The 26313-nt window shown below is 46.0% G+C and overlaps 1 protein-coding gene across 4 annotated transcripts in view; it reads left to right on the top strand.

Moving 5' to 3' along the window:
• Window positions 1–26313, top strand: part of ANLN (anillin actin binding protein) — a 321192-nt gene that overhangs the window by 66823 nt on the left and 228056 nt on the right. For all 4 annotated transcript variants that reach the window (XM_033930208.1, XM_033930207.1, XM_033930211.1 and 1 more), the window contains exons 5-7: window positions 7200–7431; window positions 16913–17097; window positions 23445–23552. In XM_033930208.1, the coding sequence (XP_033786099.1) occupies window positions 7200–7431; window positions 16913–17097; window positions 23445–23552 (525 nt within the window). The remainder of the gene's footprint in view (window positions 1–7199; window positions 7432–16912; window positions 17098–23444; window positions 23553–26313) is intronic.

Consider the following 26313-nt stretch of genomic DNA (forward strand, 5'->3'; position numbering starts at 1 on the left):
GCCTCTGGACCAGTACAGATCGTTAGTGTCGTATCAATCTGTTGGAACTCAGAGCGATCCTCAAAGCTCTCCATGCTTTTTAACATCTGCTTCATGACCAAGTAGTCCTCATTCGGACGGACAACCAAGTCACCATGTATTATGTCAACAAACAGGGAGGGACAGGGTCTGCCTCCCTTTGTCAAGAAGCTCTGGAGGTTTGGGACTGGGCAGTCCGCCACAACACCTTTCTCAAAGCTGCCTACATTCATGGGGCAAAGAATTGCTTGGCGGACAACTTGAGTCGTCTACTGCAACCTCACGAATGGACACTCCATTCTTTGCCTCTTCATCACATTTTTTCACAGTGGGGAACGCCTCAGATAGACCTCTTTGCAGCTCCCCACAACTACAAACTGCTTCAGTTATGTTCCAGGATATACTTTCCTCATTGCCTTGAGGCAGATGCTTTTCTGTTGGAATGGACGAATCTCTTCCTGTATGCATTCCCTCCATTCCCTCTCATTCTCAAGACTCTGTTCAAGTTGAAGAACGATCATGCCACCATGATTCTAATCGCTCCTCGGTGGCCGAGACAACCTTGGTACTCCCTTCTACTTCAACTCAGCAGCAGGGAGCCTTACCTTCTGCCAGTTTTTCCTTCTCTGCTTACACAGAGTCGAGGATCTCTGCTTCATCCCAACCTGCAGTCTCTACACCTGACAGCTTGGTACCTCTCAACATAACCCCTCTTCGGTTTTCTCAATCTGTAAGAGACTTTTTAGAGGCTTCTCGAAAGCCTACCACTAGACAATGCTATCACCAAAAATGGACTAGATTTTCTACATGGTGTTTTTCTCATCATAAGGAGCCTCAGCATTCCTTCTTATCTTCTGTTTTGGACTATCGTTTGCACTTATCCAATTCTGGCCTCAAGTCTACATCTATCCGAGTCCATCTCAGTGTAATTATGGCTTTCCATCTGCTTATTGAAGGGAAACCCCTCTCTGCTCATCCGGTGGTTTCCAGATTCATGAAAGGACTTTTCAATGTCAAACCTCCTCTCAAACCCTCTCCTGTGGTTTGGGACCTCAATGTTGTCCTTTCTCAACTAATGAAGCCTCCATTTGAACCAATTGATAAGGCTCATCTGAAGTATCTCACTTGGAAAATGGTGTTTCTTTTTTTTTTTTTTTAAATGAAAGCTATTATTGAGATATGCATAAAATATAGAATAGACACAAAAAAGTGCAGCAAGAACAAGGAGCAACACACTGCAATCAAGAAAACACCAAAGGTGCTACCAACAGAGAGTACATGTGCAATCCCCACAAACTTACAATAACAAACTACAAAACCCACCAGAACTCAGCCAAATCCCCCCTCCTTCCCCCCAGGGATGAAACACAGTACCTACAGCACCCGATAAGGTTAAGGATCTTCCAACCCAATGCAAAGAAAGGAAAAGGAATAGGGTCCCCCCCAGTCAAGCCTCAGACTCAACTCAAATCCCCACTCCACCCCTACCACGAACCCCACAGAAGCCCGAAATCGACGCCAAATACGAGCATAGCCATGCTGTTTGCCATGCCGTAAAAAAGTGGTGTTTCTCATAGCCCTCACTTCTGCTCGACGAGTCGGTGAGCTGCAAGCTTTAGTTGCTGACCCACCATTCACGGTGTTCCATCATGACAAAGTGGTTCTTCCTACTCATCCTAAATTCCTCCCTAAAGTGGTCTCAGAATTTCATCTCAACCAATCCATTGTTCTTCCAGTGTTTTTTTCCAAAGCCTCATTCTCATCCTGGAGAATCAGCTCTTCATACTCTGGACTGTAAACATGCTTTGGCCTTCTACTTGGAGCGTACCAAACCACACAGAACTGCTCCTCAACTTTTTGTTTCCTTCGATCCAAATAAGTTGGGCCATCCTATTTCTAAGCGTATCATCTCCAACTGGATGGCGGCTTGTATCTCTTTCTGCTATGCCCCTGGCTGGATTACCCCTTCACAGTAAAGTTACAGCCCATAAGGTTAGAGCTATGTCAGCTTCAGTAGCTTTTCTCAGATCTACACCTATTGAGGAAATTTGCAAGGCTGCTACTTGGTCCTCGGTTCATACCTTCACTTCTCACTATTGTCTGGATACTTTCTCCAGATGGGATGGAGTTTGGCCAAACAGTATTACAAAATTTATTCTTCTAAATTGCCAACACTCCCACCATCCCATTCTGGTTAACTTGGAGGTCACCCATATGTAAGAATACCTGCCTGCTTGTCCTGGGATAAAGCACAGTTACTTACCATAACAGGTGTTATCCGGGGACAGCAGGCAGCTAATCTCAGAACCCACCCACCTCCCCTGGTTGGCTTCTTTGCTAGTTATCTGAACTGAGGAGACGCGCCCTGCGCTGGGTGGGAAGGCACTCGTGCATGCGCGGTGCGGGCGACTTGAAACTTCGAGTTTCTTCAAGCAAGTCTGCTTGTGAGGCATCCGCATCCAGGCTCCGTCAATGTCACCCATATGTGAGATTAGCTGCCTGCTGTCCCTGGATAACACCTGTTACGGTAAGTTAACTGTGCTTTTTGTTGTTTTTTTCTTCAATTTGAGTGTTTGTTTTATTTAATGACCATGAGATACATATGATTTTGTTTCTGCGGCCATCTTGGATTTTTAGCGATCTTTTTTTCAAAAGTTCCCTGCTTCAAAACTGCTATTTTTCCCTCAAAACTTATTTGGATGGAGTCCTTGGGCTCTTCTCATGTGAAGTTTTGCCAGAATTGTACAGATTTAGTGCCTCAAGAATGTTCTTGTGCTAGGTGACGCACCTAGGAGAGGCGGCCACATCCAGCTTAGCTTCTCCCCTGTTGAAGCAGGTTACCAAATGCTCAGCTAGGCCAGTGAGGTGGCCATCTTTGTTTTGGGGACTTGGCACGACTACTAGTTCAATGCGCCTGGCAGCGGACACTTCGCAGTCCAAGAAACACAAAGTTAAGTTATCAAAGGGTGACTGCCCCAAGAGCCAGAGGCTTTCTCTGAATTTATGAAACATTTGTGGAATGAGGTTCAAAGCCAGCATTCTTCCCCTGTGCAGTCCCACTCCACGTCTATTAGTGGTGTAGCTTCTGTGGCCATGTCCTCTGTCAGCTGCGTTTTCTGTGCTGCCTGATGATGATGACCAGCTCGCCGACCCCTTATTTACAGGCGCAGTGCTTCACGGGATGGTAGATCAAGGACTGTGTGGATTCCTCTGGGGTTTTTGATCCTGGGGATGATCCCATGGTTCTGCGTTTGCCTGCGGCTTTGCTGTATCTTATTTCAGAGTCTTTGCAGGAGCTGAGTTTAGTCACTCAGCCAGCTCAGTCCAATCATCTTCCTGGCTTTGTGGTGTGCGCTCGAGTACCACATCGTAGAGATTTTCCCAAGGCTCTTGATCCAGGTATGCTGGCTATAGCGGTCCCAGCCTTCCACCTTCCATCCTGCTCCCTCTGCCAAGAAAGGTGCAATGATTCCAGGCTGAGAGATGACCCTCTTCAAATAGGGGGGGGCAGACTCTCAGCATTCCTTTCCGCCTGGGTTCGCATTTTGTCCGATCAGTGAGTCTTGGATATTTGGTCGGACTAAAAGCTGGAATTTGCCCAACCTCTGGTGGACTGGATTGTGGACTCTAACGTGGAGCGTCCAGACGAGGCACTCAAGATTCAAGCAACTGTTCAACGCTTGCTGGATATTCAAGCTATAGAGCCAGTGCCGCTTGAACTCTCAGGCTCAGGCAGATACTTTATCTACTTTATTGTGCCAAAGAAAGGCTCCAAAGATTGGAGGCCAATTCTGGATCTTCAGCACATGACTGTGGCTGTCAAGGTTCAATGCTTTCACATGGAGACCTAGCGATCAATCATTGCAGTGGTGGCCCCGTGAGTGCTCCCTACCTCTCTGGATCTCACGGAAGCCTACTTGCACATTTTGATTTTTCCAGCCCATCGCAAATTCTTGTGGTTTCATGTCCTGGGAACAGCATTACCAGTTCTTGTCTCTGCCTTTTGGGGCTTGCAATGGGTCCCCGTACCTTCACCAAGGTGATGGTGGTCATTGCAGCTTACCTGCAAAAAAAAAAAAAAAAAAAGGATCTGCAGATTCACCCTTACTTGGCTGAGGGTCGGTGCGCAGTGAATCAGGTGATACAGGTGCTGTAGGATTTGGGCTCAATCATGAACTACAGAAAGAGCAATCTGGCGCCCACAGTCGCTGGAATATCTGGGAGTTCTCTTCGACACGGCTGTAGGCTGTATCTGTTTTCCAGAGGTGCGCAGACTGAAACTGTGCCTACATTTCTTCCCTTCTGGAACTGTCTACTCCTTCGGTGTGGGACTGTCTTCAGGTCCATGGCGGCCACTTTAGATGTAATGCCGTGGGCGAGGGCTCACATGCATGCTCTCCAACATGCCTTACACTCTCACTAGGCTCCGCACAGGGATGCTTTATAGTCCTGTCTTCATTGGACTCTGGAGGCTCAAGCTAGCATGGATTGATGGCTTCTTCCGCAGTCGCTCTGCAGGGGCGTTTCACTGCGGAATGCATCCTGGATCATGGTGATGATGGATGCCAGCCTTTGGGTGTAGGGAGCTCACTGCAATCGTTGTCCCATCCAGAGGTGTTGGACACCTCAGAGGAAATGGTCAATCAACCGGCTGTTGCTGAGCTGTTTTGCTGGCTCTGGTGCAATTGCAAAAGACTTTGGAGGGCTAAGCGGTTGGGATCTTTTCCGACAATGCAATGGCTGTAGCCTATGCCAATTGTCAGGGAAGGACCAAGAGCCCCCCCTCCCCACTAGGCTCAGGAAATCTGCCTTCTGTTTCTATGGGTGGAATGTCGCCTCCAGGCACTATCAGCAGCGCATATGGCGGGAATCAACAATGTTCAAGCTGACTTTCTCAGCAGACAGACTCTGGATCTGGGCGAGTGGGCTCTGACCACAGCGCCATTGCAAGCCATAGTGTGGTGCTGGAGTTGGCCCTGCTTCTTCAACATCATTGCCACAGCAAAGAACAAAATGCAAATTTTTATTGTACACTGCTCAGAAGTCTGCTTGAGCGGTATAAAAATTTTTTAAATAAACTTAACTTGAATTGTTTCTTCAATTAAAGATCCGAGTCCGGAAGCGAGGGTCTCTATGCTCTAATGCAGCAATTGCCTCAGAAGATTCTCCTGTATGTCTTTTCTCCTTGGCCCATGATAGACAGAGTTATTTGGCAAATTGCAGTCCATCCAGGATATACCATTCTGGTGGCTCCAGATTGGTCTAGCAGACCTTGGGACTCGGATCTGATATCGTCTTCAGAAGGGTCACGGCCTTTGGCTGAGCATCCATCTGGACCTGCTTACGCAGGGTCCGTTTTCCATGGAGGATCTGAGTCACTTTGTTCTTATGGCATAGCTCTTGAGTCCACAGCCTTAGAACACAGAAGCATTTCTGTTATGGTTGTTGACACACTCCTCAAGTCTAAGAAGTCGTCCACAGTTTCTGCTTGCGCTAAAGCGTGGAAGACTTTCCAGGTGGACCCGTATTTGGCTCCAATCTCTGATTCTTGCCTTTCTTGCAAGCTGGACTTGATAAAGGCCTCACTGTAGTATCTCTTCATGACCAGGTAGCTGGGCTCTTTTGTTTTAGAGCCTGGATAATCGTTTCTCTTTGGCGTCTCATCCTGATATCGCTAGATGTTTGAAAGGGGCGCTTTACTTCAGACTGCCAGTGAAGCAGCCGTTCTCATCCTGGGACCTTAACCTGGTGCTGTCCAGCCTTATCAAGGCTTCCTTTTGTGCCCCTTCAGGATGCTTCTCTCTTGGACTTAACAATCAAGCCTGTATTTCTGGTCCCTGTTACCTCAGAGCGGTGGTTCTCAGAACTCCAGGCTCTTTCTTGTAGGGAACCAATCCTTTGCATCTCAGAGATTGGGATTTCCCTGTATACGGTTCCTTCCTTCCTGCTGAAAGTGATTTTGGCTTGGTCCATGTTACTCAGGAAATGCATTTGCCTGCTTTTCAGCCTACTGATTCCAAGATCAAAATTGCCTTTTGAAGAAACGATGTGCGCAGAGTGCTTCTTCCCTACTTGGAGGTCATGAATGAATTTTATCTCTGATCATCTGTTTGTGCTGACTCATTTTGTTAAGCGGGGTGCTCCCGATTCCAAGGCCATGATGTCCAGATGGATATGTAGGGCCATTTTGTCAGCCTATATTCTTTCTGGGAAATGGTTTCTTGTTTCCATCAAGGCACATTCTACTAGGAGTGTGGCTTCTTCGTTGGCTCAAGTTACAGCTATCTGCAGGGTAGCAACGTGGTCCTCTCTACACACGTTTGCCAAGTTTTACAGAGTGGATGTAGTGTCACTAGAGGGTTTCGCTTTTAGATCCTCTGTTTTTAAGGGCAGACTCATTTGTCCCACCCTTGTCTCAGGAGAATGCTTTGGTATGTCATCTATAGTCAGGACTTCTAGACACTGCACCAGAATGGAAGATTAGGTTCTTACCTTGATGATCTTCTTTCTGGTAGAGGTATCTAGGAGTCCTGAAGCCTTGCCCTGTTAGAATTCACATGTTTACTGCCTTGGACGGAGTGTTTGTCCATAATTGAAAATCATCTCCCACCAGTCTGACGAGTAAAATATTGAACTAATAAAATGAAAACAAAAAGATTATATAGCGAGTCTTTTAGAGCTCCATAAGTGTTGATGCTGGTTGCAATTTGTTCCACCTGGAGTTAACACACACACCCTCCCCCCACCTGTCAAAGTTGTGTTGATTTAACTTGATTCAGTTTTGTTTTAAGAGCAGAATAGATGTGTTTTCAGGGATGTTCCCCCATACCGCTCCTTATTACTTATGTTGTAATGAGGTTCGACTTTGCTTTGGTCCAAACTGAAAGGGGCACTACAGCCACTGGAGGAGGCAGAGCTGAAGAATGTAAATTTCATCCTTCTGCAATACAACTCGTAAGTATGGGAAATCTCCTATAGTCAAGACTCCTAGACCCATATACCAGAAAGAAGATTATTAAGGTAAGAACCTAATCTTCCTTTGTATCCTTTAGGTAACAAACTTTCATGGCTCTTGCATGAAATGGTTTAACAATCATCTTAAGTTCTTTTTATGATGAACAAATACAAACATTGCTTGTGCAAGGACTTAATGTGGTGGTTTTGTTTTGTTTTTCTTCCAGGGAGCTATCCAGTCAGTTAAAACAACCAAAGTGATACCTCTTATTACTAAAGAAACGGAGATAACAAAGCCACAGCCAAATAAATCAGTGTGTATTAATACATCTAGTTCTCAGAAAATAGAAAAACTACAACCAGCAGAGCAATCGGCCTTGCCACAGCTGGTTCAATCCAAAGATGAGCTAATCAATAAAACACATGTGCAAGTGCAACAGAAGAAGTCTACAACCCCAGGTGACATGAAAGCCTTGTCTCTCATAATTTTATCTCTGCCAAATAAAAGGGTTCTTTTTGGTGTTCTGATGATTACAGTATGTAATTCTCATTAGGTTGTGAAACCTTTTGTTAGAGTATTTTAAAAGATATAGGATTCCTCCCCCTCAATATAATATAAAGCTCTTGAGATCTGAAGGGGAAAATCCTATATTGTCGCCTGAAGCATAAATGTACCATATTTGCCGGCGTATAAGACGACTTTTCAGTACCTTAAAATCCTCCCCAAAGTCGGGGGTCGTCTTATACGCCGGGTACTGTTTAGAGAGCTGCACGGGGACGCCCCTAGGGTCGCGGGGATCCCGTGGGGATGCCCCCTAGGGTCGCGGGGATCCCATGGGGACGCCTCCGAGGGTCGCGGGGCTCCTGGGGGGCTGGATGCTCAGTCTTCTGGATGTACGCGGCTCTTCTTCTCCCTACCTTCTCTGCTTGCAGCACAGAGCCGAACGGAAGTCTTCCCGACGTCAGCGCTGACGTCAGGAAGACTTCCGTTCGGCTCTGTGCTGCAGGCAGGGCAGATAAGGAGAAGGAGAGTAGCCTCGCGGTTCGAGTGGCTACCAAGGGAGAGGAGCGGCCCGCCCCGGTTGCAGCACAGCCGGCCAGGTTCCCTTACTTTTGTGGCACTTCCCCGACCGACCGATAACAGCCCGGGTCCGACAATCCTCCCTGCCCTGTAGCCGCGAATCTAAATTACCTTCTTACAGCAGCTGTAAGAAGGTAATTTAGATTCGCGGTTAAGGGCAGGGAGGTTTGTCGGACCCGGGCTGTTATCGGTCGGTCGGGGAAGTGCCACAAAAGTAAGGGGACCTGGCTGGCTGTGCTGCACCCGGGGCGGTAGAGAAGGTGTGCGGAAGAGAAGGTGTGCGGAAGAAGGGGTAGTCTTATACGGCGAGTATATAACAAAACTCTATATTTTAACTAAAAGTTGGGGGGTCGTCTTATACGCCCAGTCGTCTTATACGCCGGCAAATACGGTAATTTGCTTGAAACAAGAGACATGAAAACTGAAGTTTAAATTCTTTATAATCCCTCCAGACCGGCACAGAACTGATGGGTTATAGCTCACCCCAACCAGCAGGTGAAAACTAAGACACAAACTTTTGGCTGTAGTCCCAAGTACAATCAGTCTGCTCTGTCTCCAGCAGGTGGAGGTGGCAAGCCTGTGCAGTCTTTTCCTGGTTTAGTATAGGGCTGTTGGATGTTGGTTAAATTGGCCATCTTGTCCTTGGTTGTAGTGCTGGATTGAGCTTTGGGGACCCTTTTGGGGGTGTCCAATCGACCTTGGGGTGCCACACTCAACTGGTCGAATCCCTCTCCCATTCCCCCCACCTCCCCAGATGTTTTTCTTTAAAGGTGCCTCAGCTGTAAGCCTTACATTATCTACCAATAAGGCTTTGAGAGCCGGTGGGGTCTGTTAAAATTAAATTAAAGTTGTGTTTGGGGGGGGGGAGTCCTGAGGCAGTGCCTGTCTGAAGGGAAGCCTTTAATTAAGATTAATTAATTTTTATTGCTAATTGGCACTTTTTATTTTCCCTTGTAGTGGTTTTCGCAATGAGCACTCTTTAAGGGCTAGATTCACAAAGCAAACAGATCGTGTACCGATCTGTTTGCGACTCATTTACGACCAAATTTCCCTCCGGCCTGATTCATTTACCTCTCTTGCGATCTGCTTCCAATCCGTGCATGTAAATGAGGGAAAACGCATGCAAAGTAGGCAGGGACGCGATTCATTAACCCAAACCCTGCAACATCGACTAGGCTGGCTGATCACAAACAAGTGACTGCTGAGGACCAGTTGCTCAAGCTCTTTCCAACTGCCTTGCTCTCTGCCCTGTCAGCCCCGAATTCTTCCTGCCTTCCCTGACTCTCCCACCCTTCCCCATGGTGACCGCCGAGGAGCTGGGGGAGATGGACGGCTTCATCTTCAAGAGGCTGCTGAGCCCGGAGGGCAGCGAGGGCGGGCTGCCCGGGCCTTGTGCCAGGAGGTGCCTCTTGCTGGACTGTTTGCGCACCTCTGGAAGACAGATACAGCCTTACAGCTATATCGAAGAGAACTTCCATATATTCCAGCGACTTTGTGGGTGCCAGATTAAGAACATAAGAACATAAGCAGTGCCTCTGTCGGGTCAGACCACAGGTCCATCCTGCCCAGCAGTCAGCTCCCGCGGTGGCCCAAAAACAGGTCAAGACCTGTCTGAATCATCAGAAGGGGCTCCCCTGCCACCTTGGTTTCCCATTTAAGTCCTGCCTTCCTATCGAAGTCCTAGCCCTCCGGTCTACACATGCACGACCAGGTTGGTTTACTCATTTCCTGGTTAACTTCCTACACCCGTGTTACATCCCAGCTCCTCCCTCAGTATCCCACGATCCCTCTATCCCTCAGGAATCCATCCAATCCCTGCTTGAATCCCTGTACCGTACTCTGCCTGATTCCTTCCTCCGGTAGCGCATTCCAAGTGTCCACGACCCTTTGGGTGAAAAAAAACTTCCTTGCATTTGTTTTGAACCTGTCTCCTTTCAGTTTCTCAGAATGCCCCCTCGTATTTGCTGTCCCCTTCAGTCTGAAGAATCTGTCCCTATCAACCCTCTCTATGCCCCTCATGATCTTGAAGGTCTCTATCATATCTCCCCTGAGTCTCCTTTTCTCCAGAGAGAAGAGCCCCAGCCTATCCAGCCTCTCGGCGTATGAGCAGTGTTCAACCCTTTTACCATTTTCGTTGCTCTCCTTTGGACTCTCTCAAGTACCGCCATGTCCTTCTTGAGGTGCGGCGACCAATACTGAACGCAGTATTCCAGATGTAGACGTACCATCGCTCGATACAATGGCATGATGACTTCCCGTGTTCTGGTTGCTATGCCCTTCTTTATGATGCCCAGCATCCTGTTGGCTTTTTTCGAGGCTGCTGCGCACTGTGCAGATGGCTTCAGATGCATCCACCAGCACACCCAAGTCTCTCTCGAGTCTGCTGTCTCCCAACAATACCCCCCCTAATTTGTAGCTGTAATTCACGATCGAGCCCAAGTCCTCCAGCACCTGTATCACTTGATTCACTGTGCACCTGATTCACTGTGCACCGACCCAAGTAAGGGTGAACCTGCAGACCCACTTTTCGCAGGTAAGCTACAATGACCACCATCACCTTGGTGAAGGTACGGGGAGCCATTGCAAGCCCAAAGGGCAGAGACAAGAACTGGTAATACTGTTCCCAGTATATGAAACCACAAGAATTTGCGATGGGCTGGAAAAATCAAAATGTGCAAGTAGGCTTCCTTGAGATCCAGAGAGGTGAGGAACACTCACGGGGCCACTGCTGCAATGATTGATCGCAAGGTCTCCATGTGAAAGCATTGAACCTTGACAGCCACAGTCATGTGCTGAAGATCCAGAATCGGCCTCCAATCATTGGAGCCTTTCTTTGGCACAATAAAGTAGATGGAGTATCTGCATGAGCCTGAGAGTTCAAGCGGCACTGGCTCTATAGCTTGAATATCCAGCAAGCGTTGAACAGTGGCTTGAATCTTGAGCGCCTTGTCAGGCCGCTCCACGGTAGAGTCCACAAACCAGTCTGCCAGAGGTTGGGCAAATTCCAGCTTTTAGTCCGACCAAATATCCAAGACCCACGGATCGGATGAAATGCGAATCCAGGCGGAAAGGAATGCTGAGTCTGCCCCCCTATTTGAAGAGGGTCATCAGTTGGCGATTTGTGGTGGTCTGGTGGTCCGAGTGAGTTCTTGACCGCAAGTCTGATGACTGGTCCATGGTGGATCAGGAGGTGGCTAAGATTGGAGTTTGGCTCTTCTCGGAATGGCATCTTGCCATACCCTGTGGCTCTGGGGTTGGTTGGCGGATGCGGTGTCTAAGGCTAAGCTTAGTAAATTTCCTTTTTGAGGCTTTTTTAATTGTTTGGCGAGGAGTTGGATAAGCTGGTTCAGGCCTTGACTGACTCGTAAGGTCTCTGTCTTCATGAGAACCATCCTTGCCTGCCTTTGTGGGGTGGTGTCGCTAAGGAGCATTTGCATGTTTTTTGTTGATACCACCCTGGGGGGGGGGGGGGGAGAGGGCTTCTTTTCCTTCCAGGAGCTGTTTCTTTCAGTTCATGTAATCCTTTTGGGTTGTCCGCCAGGGGGGTCGTGACTCCGTTGGAGGCCTCTCTGCCGCCTGCCCGGCCCAACGATTCCTTTTGGGCCCATCCCCTGTGCCGGTGGGAGACCGGTTGCGGGGGTTCTATCAGGGGTGGACCGAGATCACAATGGATCAGTGGGTGCTGGAAGTGATTCGGGACGGTTATGCTCAAGTTTTCCCAGCCCTTGCCAGATCGTTTCCTCTCTTTTTGTTAGGTGTGAAGTGGGGAGCAGAGAGAGAGGGAGGGGAGCCGACGCCGCATGGTAATGGAGAGGGGGAAGCCGACGCCGCATGGAAGTGGGGAGGAGAGAGAGCGAGGGGGAGCAGACGCCGCTTGGAAGTGGAGAGGGGGGAGCAGACGCCGCTTGGAAGTGGAAAGGGGGGAGCAGACGCTGCTTGGAAGTGGGGAGGGGAGATAGGGAAGCACATACTGGATAGAAGGAGGGGATAAAGAAAACAGAGCACATGCTGAATTGGGGGGAAGAGGATAGAGTTAGTGAGATATTGGAAGGGGTGAGGGAAAGAGGTGGCCAGCTATAGATAAACAATGAAAGGGAAATTGAGGACTGGAAAGTAAGAAAGTAGACGAGGTAGGAAACAAATTGAGAAGGAACCAGCAGAAAAGGAAGGGAGAGGGGAGAGAGATACCAGAGCATTGTGGGGGGGAGATATCTGATCTGAAGGGAGGAAAGGAGGAGAGAGATGCTAAAAATCACCTGGGGAGGAGTGAGAGATGGAAGGGAAAAAGACAGGGATGCCAGACTGTGTGTGTATGTGTTGGGAGGGGGGATGGTAGGGTGAGGCAGACAGTTTCTGGTACAGACATAGAAATAGAGTAGATGCCTTATGGAAGAGACAGATAGAAGGCAGGCAGTGGATGGAAGAAGAGAATGAGAAAAAGATGAGGAAAGCAGAAACCAGACAATAAAGGTAGAAAAAATTTATATTTTTTGGCACTGGGGGCACTAAGGTACATGGGAAGGCGGCACTGGGGGCACTAAGGGACATGGGAAGGAGGCACTGGGAGCACTAAGGACATGGGAAGGAGGCACTAGGGATACTAAGCACATAGGAAGGGGTAATTAGAACATAGGAAGGAGGCACTGGGGCAGTAAAGACATAGGAAGGGGCACTAAGGACATAGGAAGGAGGCACTGGGGCAGTAAGGACATAGGAAGGGGCACTAAGGACATAGGAAGGAGGTACTGGGTGCAATAAGGACAGGAAGGAAAGAGGGAGGGAATAGAAAGGGACAATTGTTGGGCTTGAGTGCAGAAAAAAAGAAATACAGCAGCCAAGGAGAGAGAGACAGACACACATATCTATTCTAGCACCCGTTAATGTAACTGGCTTAAAGACTAGTGTGTTATAATTCCCTTGTATCATTCTATGGTATGGCTGCTCCTCAAATACTGTGTGCAATTCTGGTCGCCGTATCTCGAAAAAGATATATAATAGAATTAGAAAAGGTACAGAGAAGGGTGTTGAAAATGATAAAAGGGATGGGACAACTTCCCTATGAGGAAAGGCTAAAGCGGCTAGGGCTTGTGAACTTGGAGAAGATGGCTTAGGAAGATATGATAGAGGTCTATAAAATACTGAGTGAAGTAGAAAGGGTAGATCCCGGAGGATTAGAAGATAGCTAATGTTAGCCCATCTTTAAAAAAGGATTGAGAGGTGACCCTGGGAACTACAGACCGGTAAGTCTGACTTCGGTTCCAGGGAAGATGGCGGAAGCACTGATAAAAGACAGCATCGATGAGCATCTAGAAAGAAATAAACTGATGAAAACAAGCCAACGTGGCTTATGCAAGGGAAGATCGTGCCTAACAAACTTATTCCACTTCTTCGAAGGAATAAACAAACAAATGGACAAAGGAGACCCCATAGACATCGTATACTTAGATTTCCAAAAAGCCTTTGACAAGGTACCCCCTGAATGCCTACTATGGAAACTGAAAATCCATGGGGTGGAAGGAGACGTACATAGATGGATCAAAAATTGATTGGCGGGTAGGAAGCAAAGGGTAGGAGTGAAGGGACACTACTCTGACTGTAGGAGGGTCACGAGTGGTGTTCCGCAGGGGTCGGTACTCGGGCCGCTGCTGTTCAATGTATTTATAAATGATCTAGAAACAGGGATGAAGAGCGAAGTAATAAAATTCGCAGATGACACCAAACTATTTAGTGGAGTTGGGACTAAAGATGACTGAGGATTTACAAATGGACCTGAACAAACTAGAAGAGTGGGCGATGAGATGGCAGATGAAGTTTAATGTAGAGAAATGTAAAGTCTTGCATGTAGGAAACAGAAACCTGAAGTACAGCTATACTATGGGAGGGCTGGTAATGGGTGAAAGTACCCTAGAAAAGGACTTGGGGGTAATAGTGGACAAGACAATGAAGCCGTCGGCACAGTGCGCAGCAGCCTCTAAGAAGGCAAATAGAATGCTAGGTATTATCAGGAAAGGTATTACAACCAACACAAAAGAAGTAATCCTGCCATTGTATCAGGCGATGGTGCGTCTGCATCTGGAGTACTGCGTCCAATATTGGTCACCGTACCTTAAGAAGGATATGGCGATACTCGAGAGGGTACAGAAAAGAGTGACGTGAGATTCCGATAAAGCAGATTCCGATAAAGCCGAACTACTGAATGAATACTTCTGCTCAGTCTTCACCTGTGAGGCACCGGGACACGGTCCACAGTTGAAGGCAACACAAAGCACAGAAGACCTGTTTCAGAATTTTGAGTTCACACTAGGTGAAGTTTACAGTGAACTGGCAAGACTCAAGGTGAACAAAGCCATGGGACCAGACAATTTGCACCCAAGAGTGCTCAGAAAATTGAGCGATGTCCTGGCGAAACCGTTGGCTGAGCTATTCAATCTCTCCCTAAGTAAGGGGAAAGTTTCCCTGGACTGGAAATTAGCTAATGTCGTTCCTCTGCATAAAAAGGGTTGCAGGGCAGAGGCTGCAAATTATAGACCGGTGAGTCTCACATCAATAGTGTGCAAACTCATGGAAACACTAATTAAAAGCAAATTGGACACGATCTTGAATGAAGGGAATCTTCGGGATCCCAGTCAGCATGGATTCACCAAGGGTAGGTCCTGCCAATCCAATCTCATCAGCTTCTTTGACTGGGTAACAAGAAAGTTGGACTTGGGAGAGTCTTTGGATGTCGTGTACCTGGACTTCAGTAAAGCTTTTGACAGTGTCCCACACCGCAGGCTGCTAAGCAAGATGGAATCGATGGGGTTAGGAGAGACACTAACTGCATGGGTCAATGATTGGCTGAGTGGCAGACTTCAGAGGGTGGTGGTTAATGGTACCCTCTCTAAAACATCAGAGGTGACCAGTGGAGTGCCGCAGGGCTCGGTCCTGGGTCCACTCCTTTTCAACATATTCATAGGGGATCTGACTCGAGGGCTTCAAGGTAAAATAACACTATTCGCCGATGACGCCAAACTACGTACTATAGTAAGTGAATGCAGTTTACAGAATTATATGGCGCAGGACCTGCTTATATTGGAAAGTTGGTCCTCAACCTGGCAGCTAGGCTTCAATGCTAAGAAATGTAAGGTCATGCACCTCGGAAGCGGAAATCCATGCAGGACGTACTTCTTGAACGGAGAAACTTTAACTAGGACTTCAGCAGAACGAGATTTAGGAGTAATCATCAGTGCAGACATGAAAACTGCCAATCAAGTGGAGAAGGCTTCATCTAAGGCAAGGCAGATATTGGGTTGTATCAATAGAAGTTTCGTCAGCTGAAAGCCTGAAGTCATAATGCCATTGTATAGGGCCATGGTGAGACCTCATCTGGAGTACTGTGTGCAATTCTGGAGGCCACAATACAGTAAAGATGTGCGCAGAATTGAATCGGTTCAGCGGACGGCCACCAGGATGATCTCGGGGCTCAAGGGTCTCTCATACGAAGAGAGACTGAACAAATTGCAGCTCTACACTCTCGAGGAACGTAGGGGGAGGGGAGACATGATCGAAACATTTAAGTACCTCATGGGACGTGTCAAAGTGGAAGATATTTTCTTTCTCAAGGGACCCTCGGCCACAAGAGGGCACCTGCTCAAACTCAGGGGCGGAAAATTTCATGGCGACACCAGAAAGTATTTCTTTACAGAGAGAGTGGTTGATCATTGGAACAAGCTTCCAGTGCAGGTGATCGAGGCAGACAGTGTGCCAGACTTTAAGAATAAATGGGATACCCATGTGGGATCCCTACGAGGGTCAAGATAAGGAAATTGGGTCATTAGGGCATAGACAGGGGGTGGGTAAGCAGAGTGGGCAGACTTGATGGGCTGTAGCCCTTTTCTGCCTCATCTATGTTTCTATAATAAAAGGTATGGAAAACCTTGGAAAAGCGGAGGCTTAGAGGGGACATGATAGAGACTTACAAGATCATGAAGGGTATAGAGAAAGTGGAGAGGGACATGTTCTTCAAACTTTCGAAAAGTACAAGAACGAGAGGGCATTCGGAAAAATTAAGAGGGGACAGATTCAGAACCAATGCTAGGAAGTTCTTCTTCACCCAAAGGATGGTGGACACCTGGAATGTGCTTCCAGAGGATGTAATAGAACAGAATCAGTGTTCAAGAAGGGATTAGATGATTTCCTGAAGGAAAAAGGGATAGAAGGATTACTATACAGGTCCTGGACCTGATGGGCCGCCATATGAGCAGACTACTGGGCATGATGGACCTCTGGTCTGATCCAGCAGAGGCACTGCTTATGTTCTTTTCTTAGATTTGAATTGCTTGTTTACTCTTTCCAAAAATACTAGGACTAGCTAGGTACTTGGGATCTGGGTTGGCCACTGTTGGAAACAGGATACTGGGCTTGATGGACCTTCGATCTGTCCCAGTATGGCAATTCTTAAAACAGCTTTATTTTGGACAGTTTGAAGTTCAAGGATTATGTCTACTTGAAGAATGCCAATATTTGTTGGTTTGAGTGATTTTATTTTATTTTTGTTGTAATAATAAAATCACTCTGGATTTGTAAGGTTTAACTTTGGTTTTCTAATGTGGCTTTTTAACCTATTTATGGATATGTGATTATATTTTTCATTTTTATATTTATGTTCTATTTGAAAGTTTAGTAAAATACTAAATATACAAGGATCTGGTAAATTATATTAAAAAAAAGTAATTTCTGAGAATAGCTTTCAGAAGGAAAAAAAAATACACGAGCAGACTTTGTCATTAACCTATCCTCTTGACAGGGTCAAATGAGAGTTCATTACCTCTTTATGTATACATTTTTATTGTAAGATCTTATTTCCCTTTTTAATTTTAGGGGGTTCTGGAATCAAAACACTTGTTGACCGTTTTGGAGAGAGTTGTTCAGAGCCTAGTCTAACTCAGTCAACAGTATGCCATAGAACACCAGTAGTAACACCAAATACAAAGGCAATTCAAGAAAGATTGTGGAGACAAAATGAAACCTCATCTACTGCCACTTTAACTCAGCAGCTGAAGCAGGTATGACCTACCTTAATGGATTAATTGTGGTTTGCCAGGTTTATTTTCTTAGAAATATATGGCCATGTCTGGGGAAAAGATGACTTAAGTCACCAGAAAGAAAAAGTTTTAATGACTGTATTGTAGAGCAAACAATTTGAAATTTTAATTGTCCAAATCACATCCTTTTAAGTGGGGGAAAAATAGATACAGAAGTTCAAACATATAACTTACAGAATGATTATGGACCCATGACATGAAAAATTGGTCATATCAACATTTTGGACTTGCTACTTTATTCATCTTTTTTCCCTAGGGGTGGTCACTTCTTTTTAATACTGGCTTTTCTTGCTTTTACTGGTTTAAACTTTATTTCCTTAACATCAACTTCAATGTTCTGCACAAATGTGAGTTTATCACTTCCGACCAACAGATGGAAGTAGTAAAAATTGAATTTGCCAGTATAAGCTGGGGTGCTCCCTGGAACAATTCATTATTTTTCTCTACCTCTAGCAGTTGGTAGGTTGTGCTGATTGGTGCTCTGGTCCCTGGCTTAGCTCGCCGCTATGCTAATTGCAGCTGCACAGTGTGACTGAGTGTACGGGGAATAAGGCTAATTGGAGGGGGGGAAGCTTTGACTACCTTTTGTGGATTTTAAATTTCTGGAGTCTCAGTTGGTTGCACTTCCCTCAATAGTTCCTGTAACTAGTTTACCTGCTAATCAGGTTACTAGATGAGCAATTAAATTTATACTGCTACAATATAAGCACCATGCCATTGTCTGCTTTGCTGTTTCTTGTATTTTGTGAAATGGATCTCTGAAGTTGGGGATGAGTGATGTTTGCGGACATATTATATTATCCCTGAAAAATATCTTTGGTTGTAAGTGCATCCTAATTTTTTTTTCCAGTGCAAGAGGAATTCTTTTACATCCCTTCTGGATTCCATACGCTAGGGGGCTCATAATTGAAATTGAAATGCATCTAAAAACCTGCCCAAGTCGGCACTTGGACGATCTTTTCCTAGATTGGTTATACTTTTTAATCTGGGCTATTTTTATTTTTTTCTTTCCCTTTTCTTGATTCCTTTTTATTACACATTTTTTTTTGTTAACCGAGTCGAGCTCCTCTTAGGTGATGACCCGGTATACAAATCCATGTTTTAGATTAGATTAGTTTCGATTATCCAAGTGCCGATAATCAAAATGACTTTTTAGACATATCTAGAGTCTTTTTAGGCTTCTGAATCTTGCTGTGTGCCCAGAACTGAAAGGGTCCATCATAATGCAGGTCCCTCTCACGTCCAAAAGGTCTTCTTTTGGACGTTTCCGACTTGGATGAATTTTTGGTCGAGAATATGGTATAAATAGACATAGTGGCAGTTTGGGCGATCAAACACCTGGGCGATTTTTGTAAAAAAAAAAAAAGTTTTGGATCTACTTTGAGAGTGGACATTTTGTTGCTGCCGACTTTGGACTTCTAGCACCTTTCATCCATATCAGACTTGGACATTTCTTTTGATTATGCCCCTCTAGGTGTTGAATCCCAACTTACAATCTAGGAGTTGCAGAAATCCTCAACTTTTCAGAACACATGCTCCACCCCATTAGCCTGAAAGCTAGTAAATATATCTAGTTGCAATTCTTGCAAGCAGTCCATGCAGAAGTCTGCTTCTTTCTTATTTTTTCGCTTAAAGTTAGTTTTTTCAGTGGCTTCAGTGCCTTGAGACCCCTTCCTGGTGGCCCCCTTTCAGGGGAAGGACATAGTTCCACGGTGCTGGACTACTGCTTCACAGAGAATCTCTGGTGGATCTGCCATTTCTAGACTCGAGGTTCCTTCCCCTGGGAGTCTGTTTGCCGGTGACCTTGTCACAGTTTTCAAGCACAGGCTGTATGTGTCTGGAGTGGAACCTACTCAAGTTTCAAGACGCAGGCTGCCTTTACCGCTCCCTGCCATGTGGACAAAGATCAGTGGGGTGGAGGTTGCAGTTGTTGTCTGGCCTGCTGGCAGTCTGAAGATTTCAAGTCTGGAACCATTTGGAGCTGTTTCTGAGGCAGAAAATCCTTTTCCTCTACTGTTATGCTGTTTAGAGCTACTGACGGTCTGGCACTGCATACTGTGATAGAATCTCCATCATCTCCTATAGAAACTTCAGAGGTGGCTTGTAAAACAATTTTAGTCATCTTTCACAGTTTCTGAGGGGTAGGGTTCCGTTACCTCACCTTCCCAGACCACAAATCGCTATTTTTTAAATTTTCTGTTTTTGTTTATTTAGTTTTTGCCATTATTGGCACGAATTTGTGATGATGACCATCTTGAATTTAAAAATTGATCTTTTTTTCTAATTTTTATTTCTGCCCCAAAAACACCTTGATTTGACACAAAATTGTTTAGGGTGTACTTTGATTGTGCCAGATCAACAATCGTGTACAGTGTGTCATAGCACACTAGGGGGGCGAGCAGGAACTTCAGATTTTGCCTCTTCTGAGTAATCATGGGCTGGGGAGCCAGCCTGGGTTCGTGCCTTCTGATGAAAATCTTGCCCAGAAGCTGTCCTGGAGCCTGGTGCAAAACGCCTATGTTCTGAGTCTAGGGACTCTCTTTTTGGCATGGTGCATGTACCTCAACACAGCTCTACCATGGTTGCGGAGAGGGCCTTGTCACTGGATTTTATTTGGCTCCTTTGGATTTTTATTTGGCGTATTCTAGAGAATGACACGAGGACAAATTTTCCCCTGTCACTGCAAGAACTCAATTTCTCCATCCTATTCTTGCGAGTTTTGTCACTGTCCCTGCCCCATTCTTATAAGCTCTACCTTAACCACACAAGCCTCAAACACTTATGATTTTGAAGTGTTTAAGGCAGGGGTGCCCACACTTTTTTTGGGCTTGCGAGCTACTTTTAAAATGACCAAGTCAAAATGATCTACCAACAATAAAATTTTAAAAGCACAACGCACACTGTACGCATAGAATTGTTAATTATCATTCCTATTCCGGGGGTTTTCAAAGAGGTCAAAGCAGATGACTTTATGCACTGTCACCTCACTAACAACCATACAAAAATAGACAAATACCCACCCCCCTCTCTTTTTACTAAACCACGATAGCAGTTTTTACCGCAGGAAGCTGCGCTGAATGCCCAGCGCTGCTCTCGACGCTCATAGGCTCCCTGTGCTAAAAACCGCTATTGCGGTTTAGTAAAAGGGGACCACAGTGTAAAATATAGACAGCAGATATAAATTTAGACACATTTTGATCACTAAATTTAAAATCAAATCATTTTTCCTACCTTGTTGACTGGTGATTTCATGAGTCTCTGGTTGCACTTTCTTCTTCTGACTGTGCATCCAATCTTTCTTCCCTGCTTTCAGCCTGAATGCTTCCTCCTCCAGACCTCATTCCCTCCCCCAACTTTTTCTTCCTCTCTCCCTGCCCTTTCTTTCTCTGCCTCCCTTTCTTTTTTTTTTCTGTTTCTCTTCTTTCCTTCTGTCTCCCTGCCTGCTCTTTTTCTTTCTTTCTCCCTGCCTTCCCCCAAGCCACTGCCATCGGGGACCAGGACCCAAACTGCCATCGGGGACCAGGACCCAAACTGCCATCGGGGACCAGGACCCAAACTGCCATCGGGGACCAGGACCCAAACTGCCATCGGGGACCAGGACCCAAACTGCCATCGGGGACCAGGACCCAAACTGCCATCGGGGACCAGGACCCAAACTGCCATCGGGGACCAGGACCCAAACCGCCACCAATAACAGGCCCGAAAGCCGACGACGCCCCAACCTCTCCCTGCTTCAGCCGACCAGCATCGCGATCGAGCTGTTGGGGGAAATGCTGCCGGTTCCTGGCTTCGCGGAAACAGAAAGTAGGCAGGAGTAGACCCGGCAGCAAGAAGAGGAAATGCTTCACTAACATGTCTCCCGCCTTAGCCCATAGCGAACGCTTGCTTCAGGGCTCTCAACATGTGCTTGCCGGCTTCCCTTCTCCCCCCCCCCCCCCGGACATAACTTCCGGTTTCGGAGGGAAGAGAAGCCGGCACGCACACTTTAGAGCCCGGAGCATAAGTTCGCTACGGGCTGAAATCTCCAAGCCGTTTTGTTCAGCAGCGGCGGCAGCAGCTAAAAGGCCCTAAGGAGAACACCGAGGAAGGCTGATCGGTCCGGTAGATCAGGACGGCAACACTAGTCTATCACGGAGCCCGGGATGGGCTCCACGATCGACTCACGTTGCCTTCCTGAGCTACCCGTCGATCGCGATCGACGTATTGGGCACCCCTGGTTTAAGGCTTGTGCAGAAGAAGACAAAGTTTACAGGAATGGGGCAGGGACAGGAAAAGAACTTGCTGGGATGGGAAAATGAGTTCTGGTGGGGACAGGGGAAAACGTGTCCCCGTGTTATTATCTACCATATTCCTCAGATGCTGCTTATTTGATGCAGCCGGTGGGTGCGTCGGGGGCTTTTTCGGTCTGTTGTGCCTGACATCAGAGAAGGGGGTGGGACCGCGGCAGAGAGAAGACAGCTCAGAAGACCTGACGGTAGCTTGCAAAGATCGCTAGCACTAGCGATCTTATGCAGGCTAATGGATTTAGGTAAATTGAGGCCAGAGGGAACACGCAGGCCTTCCGGGAGTGGTGCAGTCCTTCGGGGGGAGGGAGGGTTGTATAGGCCTTCAAGGGGGGACAGGCAGGCCTTGGGTCCAGGCCTTTAGGGGGCACAAGCAGGCCTTCAGGGGGGGTGCAGCCCTTTGTGTGGGGGGGGGTGCAGTCCTTCGTGGGCAGGTTGTACAGGTCTTCCGGGGGGTTGCAATCCTTCATGGGGGGGATTGTACAGGCCTTCAGGGTGGGACAAGCAGGCCTTTAGGGGGGACAGGCAGGCCTTCAGTGGGGGTGGGGGGTGGGCATGCAGGCCTTGGGTGCAGGCCTTCAAGGGGGACAGGCAGGCCTTGGGTGCAGGCCTTCAGGGAACACAGGCAAGCCTTCAAGGGGGACAGGCAAGCCTTGGGTGCAGACCTTCAGGGGGCACAGGCAGGCCTTTAGGGGGGACAGGCAGACCTTGGGTGCAGGCCTTTAGGGGGGATAGGCAGGCTTTGGGTGCAGGCTTTCAGGGATGGGATGTAGGCCTTCAGGGGGGGGACAGACCTTCAGGGGAATGGGCCCTGGTGTAAAAGTACACAGAGGGAAGGAGGGAGGGAAGGGGGGTTCAAGGAGTTGTGCATATGCCGGGCTTTGGGGAGAAGAAATAATGGGTTAAAAAAAGAGGAGAGGGAGGGAGATGATGGGCAATGGGATTTACGGAGGGAAGGAACAGAAAGGGAGAGATGGTGTGGAGGGGGGGATAGGGATACTGGATAGGAGTGTAGTTGGGAAGGAGGGAGATATGCTGGATGAAAGGGTAGTTGAGAAAAGGTGGATCTGTGGATGGAGACAAGAGACAAAAAAAAGAAAAGATGCCAGATCTCTAGGGAAGGGAAACAGAAGGGGAGGACAGAGATGGCAGATGGATGATTAGCATGGAGAAAGAAGAAAGAAGGAGACCCTGGCAAGCAAGTTATTAGAAGACAACCAGAGCCTGGGACCAACAAGATTTGAATAATGACCAGACAACAAAAGGTAGAAAAACTAATTTTATTTTCTGTTTTCTGATTACCATATGCCAGATTTGAAACATGTATCCTGTCAGAGCTGGTGTTAGACCGCAAACGTGTGCTAGGATTCAACAAAGAGAGGAAAAGTCTTTTGTTTGTTTACACCACATTGCCAGTGTGGTTAGGAGAAGGCAAAGGGGGTGAAGAGACTATAAAAGGGTGAAGAAGTTATAAAATAAACTCACCAGGATGTTTTTAAAAAAACACCCAATTGGGCAGGAAAATCAGGCAGCACTAGTTGACACTCCTGTTCGGAGTCCTCTTTTATCTGTTTATAGTTCTTAGTTCTGCTTGGCTATTCGGCAGACTAATAGGAATAGGAAAAGGCACCTATTATGTATTATTCCAGAGTTTTGTTTCAGTCTCCATTTGCTGGTCATGATGAGATATAACCCGCTTATAAGATTAACCTATGACGGTCTGGAGAGGCTAAAAAAGTAAATTAACAGGTAAGAACCTAATTTCTCCTTTCATGTTATGCACTCATTCTGGAGTTTTCCTTTGAAAAAGGCTCACCTCCTGTATATTGATTCCACAGAGATGTTTAAATGTTTTATATCCCTTCTCTCTTGCTTTTCATCCTGATAGTTATGGCTCCTAAACAAATCGAACTGATCTTTGTATTTTGCATCCTTTTATGTAATGTAGGGAACCAATTTTATTATGGATTTTCTAGTTTTCTGAGATGTGTAATATGCTGCTAATAATTTTTCCTTTTGTGAAAGGAGCGTGAAAAAGAACTTGCATCTATTCGTGCTCGATTTGAGAGAGGTACTCTCTGGACCCCTGACAAAGGGAAAATATCAAGCAGCAAGGTGCCTGAAGCCATAAAGGTAATTCTAAATATTTTAATGTATTAAAAAAAAAAAAAAAAAAAAAGTCAAGTAAATTAACTCATTTTAACTAGAAGCAAGGAGTCTAAATTTACAGTATACCTTCGTGAATTTGTAGTTCCAAATTCGCAGACTCAGTAATTTGCTTTTTTTTAAAACCCTCCTCCCTGTGCCTGTCTTATCTGACAGTCTCCTCTCCTCCTTCCATGAAGCAGGCGCCTCGCCTCCCCTACAGTGCTTCCCAGCCTGGAAAACAGCCGCTTTGTGCTCTGACGCACGCGCTCGACGATAGCTTACCTGGTACCAGTCTTCATTAGATTTACATTGGCATGACAGTGCAGCCTATATTTCCCGGTGTCTGATGTCAACAGCTACCGGCCCCGCCTCCCTGTGCCGAGTCTGCAGCGTGCGACCAAGGGAGTGAGCGCTGTTACCTTGATACTCCGCTTCTGCTGCTCTTTTATCATCCTCAGTGGCTTAAAGGGATAATTCTATAAGCTAATTCCTATACTAACAATAAGTTTATTACTGCCATTTGGAGCAGTGCCCCCCAATGGCTCGTGTGGTTCCAACAGGGAGGGGAGTGCTGATTACAGTACTCTTCCGATATGCATGGTTTTTCAACATTTGCGGTCACTCCGAGAATGCAATCCCCATTAATTTTGGGGAAGTACTGTAGCAGGCTGACTATCTGAATTTTGGAACAGTTTTAATTATTTTGCTTTCTCTTATTCTCTGAAAGGTGCAGCAACCACATAGTCATATGAGTACAAAGGATTGTTTGAGAGATTTCTATAAGCTAAGTTCTATAGTTATTTCTGTATGCTGTGGATCTACAGCAGATTGAGTTTTGGTTAATCAACTGTTTGCAACTTAAAAAATTTTTTGCCTGGAGTTATGAAATAACTTATGTTCTTCAGTTAAGCTTTTCTTTATCCAGTGGTTCCCTAGTCAAGTGTGTGCATTTCTCTTAATATCACTTTGAGGCTATAAAGGAGCCAGAGTGTGGTGGTGTGGTTAGAGCTACAGCCTCAGTACCCTGAGGTTATGGATTCAATCCCTGCACTGCTCCTTGTGACCCTGGGCAAGTTACTTAATCCTTCACTGCCCCAAGGTACTTTAGATAGATTGTGAGCCTACTGGAACAGATAGAGAAAATACTTTGAAGTACCTGTTTGTAAACTGCTTTGAGTGTGGTTGTAAAACAACTACAGAAAAGTGGTATACACTTCCCCCTCCCCATTTGCGGTTTCTGCACTCGTGATTTCACATAATCGTGATTTTTTTTCTGGGGAGGGGGAAAATTAAAAAAAAAAACATTTTTTTCCTCCCTGCCGCCTTCTCGGCCTTACCTGGTGATCTAGCGGGCTTTCGGGGCAGGAGCGATCTTCCTACGCTCCTGCCCCGTGCAGATCGCCATGAGGAAATGGCTGTAGGGAGTTCCCGTCGTAGTCTCGAGAGACTTTATATTAAGTCTCCACGGGCTGTTTTTGGCATAAATTTCCTGGTGGCGGCCATTTTGGTAAAGACTGAGCAGAAGTATTCATGAAGCCGAACTACTAAATTAATACTTCTGCTCAGTCTTTACCTGCGAGGCGCCGGGGTCTAGTCCACAGTTGCAGGCAAGGCAAAGCTCGGAAGACCCGTTCTTGAATTTCAAGTTTACACCCAATAGCGTCTACTGCGAACTATCAAGACTCAAAGTGAACAAAGCCATGGGACCGGACAATCTACACCCCAGGGTGCTTAGAGAGTTGTGTGATGTTCTGGCAGAACCGTTATCCGTACTATTCAATCTTTCCCTGAGTATGGGAAGGCCTCTTACCCGATGAATACACATGGCCATCTCTTTGACTTAAATTTCCTGTGGCAATCAGCCGCCAATTTCTTTCAAAGCTCACTTGACAAGAGGTATCACAGTTTAGTGGGCAAAGTCTCGAGCGGTTTATTTGGACAAGATTTGTAGAATGGCTACTTAGTCTTCTCTGTATTCCTTTACCAGATTTTACAGAGTGGATGTGGTGGCTCGGTCTTTGGGCCTCAGTACTGTAGCCAGGCTCTAACAAAAATTAAATTGAAAAAAAGAGAACGACTGCAGATGGTGGATGATGAAATGCATGTGTGTTTGTCAATTATCGAGCCACATTTTGAGTTAATTTGCACTCAAATATAGGCACATCTTACTTTAGTTTCACCAGAGATCTGTTGTTCTGACTGAAGTGATGCTGGTCCCTTTTGACTCTTATATCATCATGTTTATTATATCCTAATTTTACTCTTTTTTTATTTATTGGTTTTATATCTTTATTTTTAAATTATTCCTCAGAATTCCATTGCTCAACGTTTTTCCACTCTCATTCCTTTGTTATTCATTCTTTTTCACATTTATTATGTCCATATATGTTCTTTTAAAAAATTTTTCCATATTTAGTTTTAATCCAAACAAATCTAATTTAATTTATTTAGTTTATCTATTTAATTATTACTGAGATGTATACTTTACTTTAAAAAGTACTATGGCCTTAGAGAGATCAGTGTACTCTTGTTAGAATGTTTAATATCTTGTTCAATATCTCTATCTTTATTTTATTCTTACTGTTCAATAACTGTCTTCTAGGTACTTTAGTTAGATTGTGAGCCTTCGGGACAGTAAGGGAATTCCAAGTACCTATTCTTTATTTATCTTATTTTATTGTATTCTTTAATATATATTTCTCTGTAAACCACTTCGAACCTAACAGATTTAGCGGTATATAAGAAA

Source organism: Geotrypetes seraphini, chromosome 2, assembly GCF_902459505.1.
Source record: "Geotrypetes seraphini chromosome 2, aGeoSer1.1, whole genome shotgun sequence".
Taxonomy (NCBI): domain Eukaryota; kingdom Metazoa; phylum Chordata; class Amphibia; order Gymnophiona; family Dermophiidae; genus Geotrypetes; species Geotrypetes seraphini.